This window comes from Miscanthus floridulus, chromosome 4, assembly GCF_019320115.1.
Source record: "Miscanthus floridulus cultivar M001 chromosome 4, ASM1932011v1, whole genome shotgun sequence".
Lineage (NCBI taxonomy): Eukaryota > Viridiplantae > Streptophyta > Magnoliopsida > Poales > Poaceae > Miscanthus > Miscanthus floridulus.
Genome location: NC_089583.1, coordinates 114,582,233 through 114,592,950, shown reverse-complemented (window position 1 = coordinate 114,592,950; position 10,718 = coordinate 114,582,233). Strand labels below are relative to the sequence as shown.

Here is a 10,718-nt window from a genome sequence, read left to right as displayed (position 1 = left end):
CAACAAGCATGTCTTGACACTAGCATTTTTGGAAAACATAGCAACTAAATCATGGTCACTGTTGACTTTGATGTTGGACTTGGTTTTACCACAGTAGTAGAACATGTCAACAATGTCACCATAACCACAAGGGTACTTATCCACAATGTCTTCGACCAAATCCTTGAAATTTGTTGTGTCAACATCTACAACTGTGCTTATGCTAAACCAACGGCATCGAGAATTTGTCGCAACGATCCTTATTTCTAATCTGTAGCTTGTTTTGGGGTCCATCCTACATACGAACACCCATCGATTAAGGCAGATCTACGGCAACAAACTAAGCACCTACAATTAGGCTAAGTGCATGACAATGGAGGACAAGAGAAGAAGACAACAACTTACCTGTCTGAAAGCCACGTCGAGCGCACCTCCGGCTCCACCATGGCGACTCTCTAGATCTCACGGTCACCCTCAACCAAGGCCCCTGCTGCACGCGGCCTTGGATCCAGTGGGTCAATCTCTTGATCCCTATCCCATGAAACCCCCTCCTCACGCGTGCAGGTCTGCTTGGTCACCGCCGCCTCTTCTCGCCGCCATCTTGGTTGGATCTAGCGGTCACCCTCAACCAAGGCCCTTGCTGCACGTGGCCTTGGATCCAGTGGGTCAACCTCTTGATCCCTACCCCATTAGACCCCCTTCTCATGTGTGCTTGGTCATGGCCGTCTCTTCTCGCCGTCGCCTCGGTTCCTTCGGCTAGGGTTTTGAGAGAGAGAGAGAGGAGCTCGAGAGAGAGACGAGAAATGAGGAAGAGACGAGGAATGACAGACTGTGGTTTCGTGGGACTTAAGTGGACACAGGGGTAAAACGGTCATCGTATCCCTCCATTACCGGCCGTCATACTCTGACCTCATGGAAGTGGCACACAGGATCAGAAAACTTTGCGCGAGAGACTGAGGAGGGGCCGCCAAAATTTCTATGACAGAGAAGAAATTAGAAACTTTTATAATGGCTTGGGAAAAGTCTCTAAACCCTCAACCCTAGCAGCGCCGCCCGTCATGTGGCGCCGCCTCCCCACCCGCCGCCTCGCCTCCGCCCTCCTCTCCTCCTCCCCACTCCAGCGCGCCGCCGCCACGCACGCTCCTCCTCTCGAGCGCCATCTCCCCACTACGGCCTCCGGTCTCGTTCCGCCGTCACGCTTGCCCCCGTGGCACCACGAGCCGCGGTGGTTCGCCTCCTCCTCCGCCGCGGAGGCTGTGTCCTCGGAGGATGCCGAGGAGCTGCACCACGCGATAGAGGAGATCGTCCGGGCGCAGCCGAGTCAGAATCTGCCTCAACCTCAGTCGGCGGCAGAGGAGCGGCAGGCACCCGGGCAGAAGCACCGTGGCCGGCATAGGAGAAGTGGGCGCGGGCGGCATGTGGAAGTGATGGCGGCGGAGCACGGGATGACGTACCACAGGTACACCTCCCTTCGCCGGCGGCAGATCCGCGTCGAGACGGAGGCGTGGGAGCAGGCCGCCAAGGAGTACCGTGAGCTTCTCGCGGACATGTGCGAGCAGAAGCTCGCCCCCAATCTGCCCTACATCAAGTCGCTCTTTCTTGGTTGGTTCGAGCCGCTGCGGGACCAGATCGCCGCTGAGCAAGAGCTTGTGGCAGACCCCGGGTCCCGGGCCTCGCACGGCCCCTTTTTCAACATGCTCCCAGCGGACATGATGGCTGTCATCACCATGCACAAGCTCATGGGGTTGCTCATGACGGGCAGTGGGGACGGCAGTGTTCGAGTCATCCAGGCCGCGTGCCAGATTGGCGAGGCCATTGAGCACGAGGTGTGTGAATTGTTGCTTGGAGGGTGCTTCTTGACTCGGGGAATTGACGCTTCTTGTTGTTACTTGTTAGTAATGTGAAGTCCATGAACATCGGTGGAGTTTAATATAACGAATTTGTAGACCAAATAACTCTAAACGGGGAGCTAATAAGATATCTGTTCTTCTCTCAGTGAACTATTTTTCTTTCATCATGGAAGTAATCTATGGTTTGGCATCATTGCAAAGCAAAAAAAAAGAGTAATATTATTTTAGCCAAAGAATGTTTATATCTGCCATAGATGAACTTTGTCAATCATAATTGACAGACAATCCCTTATTAAATATAAAATTTAACTTCTTGGAGTAATTTAAGGGTAGGAACTATTATTTTTATATTGGTACGGCAGTAATTCAATGGTGCGTTTGGTAATCTGGCAATTTCATATTCTCTGTTTGAACCCAACCTGTTAAGTTTGTAGCAATTTTATTAATTTCATGTTCTCTGTCTGAACTCAGTCGTCTAAGTATGAATTTCTAACCAGTGCCCTATGTCTTTGAAGGTGCCATAAATATTATGTATTTCTCATATTTTTTACCTTGTTATTACATTTTATTTGGTTTGAATAAATTTATAGTTTGGTGTCAACTCTTTAACGCATAACCCATTTCAGTGACAATATTTTGTGTCATGGTATCAGATGCTAATAAACCATGGCATATTGTTTTTTTCATCTTTCACTAGGTTCGAATAAACAGATTTCTGGAGAAGACAAGGAAAAAAAGCAACAAAGAAATGGAAAAGGAAGAAGAAGCTGCTGGTGACACAGACATTGCCAAAGAACAACAGCGTCTAAGAAAGAAAGTCACTGACCTAATGAAAAAGCAAAAGTTACGGCAAGTAAGGAAGATAGTGAAGAATCAAGATAATTCCAGGCCATGGGGTCAAGATGCTCAAGCAAAAGTCTGAATCTTATGTTAGATATTTGACTTTGTGTTGTTTTCCGCCCAGCGCCTATTTCGACTTTTGACATTTCCTATTATCCTTTGCTGTTCTACAGGTCGGTAGTCGTTTGATTGAGCTCTTTATGGAAACAGCACATATACAACCACCTGCAAGCCAGTCATCAGATGGTCTGCCTGACATCCGTCCTGCTTTCAGACACGAAATGAGAACAATGGCAAAAGAACAACAGTAATAGTGTTACCTTTCCTTCCTTTACTACAAAATTGATTCTTGATGGTCCATCCATAGGCCATCTAAAAAATTTCTGCCGTTGGATTAACTCCCAGGTTTTATTAGCTGGGAAACGCTTTGATTAGACAACTATAGGGAAAAGCTGAAGGTTTATTTAATTGCATGTATACTTCCATGTGCTATTTATTAAACTATTTTGTCACTTTTTAGAAACTATATACATAGCATACATGTGCTGAAAGGCAATTAAAGATCATTATACATTAGGACATCCTGCAGCTAAATGCTGGCCATATGCTAATTTGAACTACTTCCCATGCAATTTCAGAGCTGTACTGACTATTTATTAAAATATTTTGTCACTTTTTAGAAACTATATACATAGCATACATGTGCTGAAAGGCAATTAAAGATCATTATACATTAGGACATCCTGCAGCTAAATGCTGGCGATATGCTAATTTGAACTACTTCGCATGCGATTTCAGAGCTGTACTGACAAATATATAGCCAGCTAAGTTGTAAAGATAACTAGCTTAATATTTTTCCCCTAAATGTAGTTTGTTATTTTACCTAACCTATATTATCATCTATTTTTAATTTAACAGGAAGAATAGTCGCAGATATGGTGTGATCAAGTGTGATCCACTGGTCCAGCAAGGCTTGGATAGAACAGTTAGTTGACCCTCTTACACAAATCTTGATTTATACTGGAATGCTTTTCTCCTAATTTTGCATTCCTTGGTTACCTGGGCATGTTCTCTTGAACAGGCAAAGCACATGGTCATTCCGTACATGCCTATGTTGATTCCCCCAATCTGTTGGACAGGGTCTGTATTTGTTGCCTATTTTCTTCATTGGTTGTCATATGATGCATCTTACAAATTGGACAGCACTTATGGTTTGGAACTTTGGCTTTTCTTCTGGTATTATTACTTACATAATGTAGCCACCTTTATATTAGTTCAGCGTCTGGTCCTTGTTTATACTAATAGATTCTGTTTGATCAGACTATTACTTTTATCACTTTGCATTTCTGGATAAGTATTGAAGTTATTCCTATATTTTTAGTAACATAATGCTTATAGTTTTTGCAATGTTAATCTGTCAACTAATTGTTTGGTACCCCTAAAACTTTTTACAGATATGACAAGGGAGCACACCTCTTTTTACCATCATATGTAATGCGTACCCATGGTGCTAGACAACAGAGGGAGGCTGTTAAAAGGGCTCCAAGGGAACAGATGCAATCTGTTTTTGAGGTAGCTCTTTTTTTTTTTTGGTTTCTGACATGCATATTCGATGAATAATCTTTTATAGCATACCTTCTTAAATTCTTTTATCTGTAACAACTATGGGATTTTGAGTCCACGTCATGGGATGGTAGAGCTAGACTTGAGGGGGCTCTGAATTGTATTGCCCACCTCAAAGTAACAATTTGCGTGAACCATTTGGTACATTAAATTCAATAATTTATGCAAGAACATGTGTCTTACCGCCTGTGACCGGAAGGTCCCGGGTTCGAGTCGCAGTCTTCTCGCATTGCACAGGCGAGGGTAAGGCTTGCCACTGACACCCTTCCCTAGACCCCGCACAGAGCGGGAGCTCTCTGCACTGGGTACGCCCTTTATGCAAGAACATGTGTACCTCAAATTTCATTGCTTGATGTCCTGTTGATTTCAGGCCTTGAATACTCTTGGGAGCACGAAGTGGAGAGTTAACAAAAGAGTTCTTAGCATTGTTGACAGAATATGGTCAAGTGGTGGCCGACTTGCTGACTTGGTTGATCGTACTGATGTGAGTTGTCATTTGTTTTCTCATAAAATTGTTTTATGGCCTGATTTGATGGTGGTAAACTCTAGTATGGATCTAAACTGAACTGTTTCATATACTCAGGTTCCCTTACCGGAGAAGCCTGACACTGAAGATGAAACCTTGCTAAAGAACTGGAAGTGGCACTTGAAGTCAGTCAAGAAGGAGAACAGTGAAAGGCATTCTCAGAGATGTGATGTTGAACTCAAACTTGCTGTAAGAGTCTAAGGGGTCTTGCTATCCATTGTGGTGCCACAGTTTATTCGATCTTTTACTGTTTCATTTCATCTAATGCGTACATATTCATTACAGGTTGCTAGAAAAATGAAGGATGAAGAGGGATTTTACTATCCACACAACGTTGATTTTAGAGGTCGGGCTTATCCAATGCATCCTTACCTGAACCACTTGGGTTCAGATCTTTGTCGAGGGATTCTAGAGTTTGCTGAAGGTCGGCCACTTGGCAAGTCAGGCTTGCGTTGGCTGAAGATACACCTAGCAAATTTGTATGCTGGTGGTGTTGATAAGTTGTCATATGATGGCCGGATGGCATTTACTGAGAATCATTTGGAGGAAATATTTGATTCTGCTGATAGGCCTTTAGAAGGCAAACGATGGTGGCTTGGTGCTGAAGATCCATTCCAGTGCCTGGCAGTATGCATGAATCTCACTGAAGCTTTAAGAAGCTCATCTCCAGAAACAACAATCTCACATATTCCTGTGCACCAGGTATTTATATTCTGTTCGAGCAACATTTTCCTTCTCAATTTTCTGAAGAGCAAATATAGTTGGAGATAATTTTTTCCAGATGTAAAATATCACTGTAGGGACCCACTCAATATATGTTTTATCTTTGAAATGTTGATCCAGGAAATGTAACCCAATTTGAAATTTCCATTAACTTTTTTTAATATTTTAGGATGGCTCTTGTAATGGCCTGCAACACTATGCAGCACTTGGAAGGGATAAGGTTAGTTCATACCTGAATAGATTCAGTTGTTCTCGTTGATATTTTTTTGTCATTGCTATGGGTAACTGGCTACCTAATTTTTCTTGTTAAGTGACCTTTTTTATTAAAATTTTCCTAGTTGGGAGCCATTGCTGTCAACTTAGTCGCTGGAGAAAAGCCTGCAGATGTTTACACTGGAATAGCAACCAGGTATGTATTTTGTGTCAATTATATTTTGAATTGTAAGTCTGTAACTTGTTCATATTAGTGCTTGATGTGCTTTGGGAACATGTAGCAGTCTATATTTTGCATGAGTCTATCCTCCCATATTCACCCATCTGTTCTGTGTGGTCTTTATGGGTGCTGGGAATCACTTACCGCAACATATCTCAATAATCATGTGACCACATCTGATTTCATAAAATGCTTTAGAAAAAGAAAGGACCAAATACAATTGAGGTGTAATTAATTTGTTTTAATTTCCCCATCCAAAGTTATTAGTGAGGATCAGCAAGGCACTAGATACCAGCTGCTTTTACTACTTTCTAGATATATCCAAATTATTCCTGATTGTGAGTCAATCTTAGCAATTCATGTGACCTTACGTGATATGTCCTACAAAGCATGATGTCTTGTTGTCATCTGGTGCCCAGGTGACCCACCTGGGGTTCCTTTCTGAAAATATCCTTTTAACCTTTAGAATTTGTGAACTATTATTATTGAAGTCTCGTCACGAAATATCCCACGGGTTCAAAATTGATATGTTATGTCTTTGTAAGACTGTTGTGATGCTTCTTTAGTCTTTGTTACCAGTGTTGTCTGTTACTAAGAGCTTGGACCCTAAACCCTAGCCCTAAATCATCATAAACCCTAAATCTAAATCCTTATTTGGGTATCTTTTTACTATTCATTTCTTCATCTTGATGCAACAATTGACTAGCTAAGTTATATTATTTTGTATTCATAATGATGAATCTGTTGTGCTCCAGGGTGGTCGAAATTATGAGGATGGATGCACAAAAAGATCCTTCTATAGATCCTTCTATAGATCCTGATGTAACTCGTGCTCGTCTGATAGTTGATCAGGTGTTGCTTTTTTATCAGCATTCATATAAACTTTTAGTTGTTACTACATATTGCCTTATAAGATAGATAAGTTGATGGTCGAAAGTTGAAAAAATCGCATAAAAAAAGTAAGACATATATGGGCAGGCACTAAAGGTTGAAGCCTTGATGCATGATATCATTTACAGGTGTCTTCATGCTAAACCAGCTAGGACCCTTCGATTTTTTTATTTATTCTATGAATTTGCAATTGAATATTTTTGTTATTATTGCATGCTTGCTAAATTATTTCCTAAGGGACACCCTTTTAAATGTTTGAACAGTTAACAGACTGATTAACTATTGTTGCTGAAGAATGAGGATTACCATATTGTTCATAATGCGTTTTAGGAATCGATGCAAAACCCAGCTGATCTATTTATCTATTAGCAGCGTGGCACTTCTTTATTGGGAACCGTGGGAGTTTTCACTTGATGTAGAATCCTTCTGCCTAATTGGGTATTCTGTAATTAGATCTACATTAAGTTGTATACTGTAGAAAGTTTGTTAGCTCCATAGAGAATAATTGAAAGTTACGGGTTTTAGTGTTTACTTGTTAGTTTTATTTAATGGCTTATTTATCTAATGCAGGTGGATAGAAAATTGGTGAAGCAAACTGTGATGACATCTGTGTACGGTGTCACCTATGTCGGAGCACGTGAACAAATAAAAAGAAGACTAAAGGAGAGGGGGGTCATTCCTGATGAAGCGGAACTGTTTGGTGCATCATGCTATGCTGCTAAGGTGGAAGATCCTATCCAGTGAAGTTGTTTAGATTCTCTGTTCTATATGTCTAATCATCATTTTTTTTTTATCCTTGATAGGTTACTCTTACAGCACTTGGTGAGATGTTTCAAGCTGCCCGTGGTATCATGAACTGGCTTGGTGACTGTGCCAAGGTACCAGCCATAGTATCATATTTCTCTTTTGACATATTCATTACACTGTTCAGTATTGCATCCATTTTAGAACCATGTTTGGGCAGTTTCAGTGTGTCAAGGCATACAGATCTGACCTTTTGCGGTTAACTGCAGTTGTGGAAGGCTGTGAGAAATCTTTTGGGGTTTCTTTTTTTTTTATTATTATAAACAATTTAGTACAGTATATGAAACCTAGATAAGTTTTCATTGACTAAATGTTTGCTGATTATTTGTGTTAACATGCTGTGTATTCTGATGATTTATTTGCCAAGAATACACCAGTGAAATGAGTGGCTTTAATATTAAAAGGGTGTACCCAGTGCAGAGAGCTCCCGCTGTGTGCGGGGTCTGGGGAAGGGTATCAGTGGCAAGCCTTACCCTCGCCTGTGCAATGCGAGGAGACCGCGACTCGAACCCGGGACCTTCCGGTCATAGGCGGTAAGACTCTACCGCTTGCACTAGGCCCGCCCTTCACCATAATTGGCTTTAATATTAACGGAGGCAAAATAAAAAACTATAAAGACCTCAACCTCCTGTGCACCATAATTGGCGTGAACTGTAGTTAGGCTTAAAAGACTTGAATGAATGAAAACGACCTGTCTGAGGATTTGTATTTCTCAAGGCGAATCATTCTCAATTAGCATTCAGCTCTGATGTCCGTTAGTGGTCTGCTTTGCAGGTCAACATATGTTCTCTTTGTAATGGAGTTTTCCTGATATACATCTGTGCCAACCTATTTTTGCATGACAGGTAATTGCTTGTGAAAATGAACCAGTGAGATGGACGACTCCTCTTGGGCTCCCAGTTGTGCAACCATATCGCAAACTTGGGAAGCATCTTGTAGGTGTTTCAGTAGAATTGTTTTATTCTTGATCTCCTGTTCTTTTGAGACTCTAGGGAGGAAATAGTCATGTTCTTGTTATTGACTTTGATATTGATGTTTGCCTTGTAGATTAAAACGTCACTGCAGGTTTTGACCCTTCAGCGGGAGACTGATAAGGTACACTGTTTTTTGCATTGGCTTGTTAAAATAAGTGGCCATTGGTTACTAGCTGCTGATTGAAATGTCCATTGTGATGGCATGGAGTTGCGGCTTGTCTAGTATCAGAAAGGTCTCACTGTTTAACTTATGGGTTCATCTTTGGAAATCTTCTGGTACACCTAGGTGGAAGTTCCAACCACAGGTGGAACATAAGAGCACCTGTTCTTGGCCATCTAAATTTTGTGACCTCATCTCTCTTCTTTTGCTAGAGTTATGACCACACGGGGAGAGAGAATGGCATTTTGGAGTATCTCATCCTATTTCTTTTTTGAGTTGCGCCCAGCTGCTTTAGTTGGCTCCTGATCTGTTGCCATTTTTAGTCTCATGGATATGTTCCATTAATAGCTAATGGTAGGAGATCACTTTCTCTTTTCATAACAATGCTTTCTGTTTGGATACCTGGGAACTTAAGAGGCAAGGGGCTAGTACTATGCATCATTGTATATTTCTCTTCTTTTACCTATAAAATGGGCTGCTAATCAAACGAGTAGCTGAGACTCGAGACACTTATGAATCGTAGTGGTTTGGTCATTTGAATTGTGGTGGTCTATTTGCTACCATGGTCACTGTACTTATGTTGGAGTATTACTTAATAATTAATCAATCAACCAGGTTATGGTGAAGCGGCAGAGGACAGCTTTCCCTCCAAACTTTGTGCATTCTCTTGATGGCTCTCATATGATGATGACTGCTGTTGCTTGCAAAAGGCAAGGTCTGAATTTTGCAGGTTAGTGCTTTTCATTATTTTCAAGGATAACATTTTCTTGATAGGTTCTGGAGAGTTTTAGTAGGCCCTTTGTAAAACATGTGATGGTAGAAGTTTATTGTTGTATTTATGGCTAAAAAAAGTGAGTTATTGTTGATATTTTTCCTAAATCCATGCAGGAGTTCATGATTCATATTGGACCCATGCATGTGATGTTGATACAATGAATAAAATACTTCGGGAGAAGTTTGTGGAACTCTATGGTACACCTATTTTGGAAAATGTATGTATCTCTTGTCCCAGCTGTTAGCAGAGATTGAACAATGTCTATCTTGTTTTACAATTGTTTGGTTGAAAATTGATAAATCTCATTTTTTTAACTAACATATTTTCGATGCAGTTGTTGGAGAGTTTCGAGAAATCTTTCCCTAAATTAAAGTTCCCACCGTTGCCGGAGAGGGGAGACTTCGATATGAAGGAAGTCCTCGAGTCTCCGTATTTTTTCAACTAGCACAACTATGGTAACAGTTGCATAGTCTATACACGTTGCTGCCCGGACATATCTGAGTTCTGAGTGTAGAGCCACCAACTCGAATGATGAAGCTAAGTCTTTACTGGCTGATGTGCCACCACCAACTAGGCATCATACATGAACATAACCCCAAGAGTGGCTTTGCAGAAGTACACTGAAGATATTCTCACTGAGCTACTCTGAGCACTCACAAATGCATCGGCATTATTATCGCCTTGAAGATGGCAATGAATTTTGTGGATTTATGCAAACATCAAACAAGCTGAATAAAAGCAGGAACCATGCCAAAGTTCAGCGAGAGTGGGGGCTGTCAACATTTCAAAGGATCTGGGATCCCTGTACATGTAATTATGTAATTTTTTTCTTCTTCTTTTTTTTTTCTTGATCTTAGACTGTCGAGAGAAATTCGGCTGACAGGTAGTATGTCGGCCGGTGCTGACGAAAGATTATTTCATACTTTGTAGTTGAATAATATAATTTAGTAATAAAGTGATATAGTGGTTTCCTTTTAGCTCTGCATAAAGTTGAAGCTTTTTTTTCTTCATTGAGTAAAAAGAACTGAAACTATCTGTAAGATGCAAATACTGATTTTCCTTCTTTTTTTTGGTTATATGCCAATTGCGAGTTCGCACTTCGTAGTTGGATGATGCATTCTTTAGTCAGTACAATTAGGC

The 10,718-nt window shown here is 41.3% G+C and overlaps 1 protein-coding gene across 5 annotated transcripts; it reads left to right on the top strand.

The window, feature by feature from the left end:
- The first annotated feature begins 1,010 nt into the window (after nucleotides 1-1,010).
- On the top strand, nucleotides 1,011-10,537 carry LOC136550412 (DNA-directed RNA polymerase 2B, chloroplastic/mitochondrial-like). Of its 5 annotated transcripts, XM_066541979.1 has the most exons (19): nucleotides 1,011-1,805; nucleotides 2,527-2,745; nucleotides 2,843-2,976; nucleotides 3,588-3,654; nucleotides 3,751-3,809; nucleotides 4,124-4,241; nucleotides 4,663-4,776; nucleotides 4,876-5,007; nucleotides 5,104-5,520; nucleotides 5,711-5,761; nucleotides 5,880-5,950; nucleotides 6,730-6,826; nucleotides 7,436-7,588; nucleotides 7,669-7,743; nucleotides 8,515-8,604; nucleotides 8,717-8,764; nucleotides 9,419-9,533; nucleotides 9,692-9,795; nucleotides 9,913-10,537. In XM_066541979.1, the coding sequence occupies exons 1-19, from the start codon at nucleotides 1,038-1,040 to the stop codon at nucleotides 10,021-10,023; spliced, it is 2,943 nt and encodes a 980-aa protein (XP_066398076.1). In that variant the 5' UTR covers nucleotides 1,011-1,037; the 3' UTR covers nucleotides 10,024-10,537. The 5 variants fall into 5 exon arrangements, 3 of the variants coding, with proteins under 3 accessions (XP_066398076.1, XP_066398078.1, XP_066398077.1); XR_010782271.1 differs by lacking the exons at nucleotides 9,692-9,795; nucleotides 9,913-10,537 and adding an exon at nucleotides 8,085-8,202 and having other exon boundaries at nucleotides 9,419-9,507; XR_010782272.1 differs by lacking the exons at nucleotides 9,419-9,533; nucleotides 9,692-9,795; nucleotides 9,913-10,537 and adding an exon at nucleotides 8,090-8,202 and having other exon boundaries at nucleotides 8,717-8,762.
- Nucleotides 10,538-10,718: the final 181 nt, after the last annotated feature.

Excerpts from the sequence above, each read along its gene's own strand:
- LOC136550412 (XM_066541979.1), top strand. The coding sequence starts at position 1,038 with ATGTGGCGCCGCCTCCCCACCCGCCGCCTCGCCTCCGCCCTCCTCTCC. Across the intron at positions 7,589-7,668 it reads CATCATGCTATGCTGCTAAG|GTTACTCTTACAGCACTTGG; the intron begins GTGGAAGATCCT and ends TATCCTTGATAG. Across the intron at positions 7,744-8,514 it reads GGCTTGGTGACTGTGCCAAG|GTAATTGCTTGTGAAAATGA; the intron begins GTACCAGCCATA and ends TTTGCATGACAG.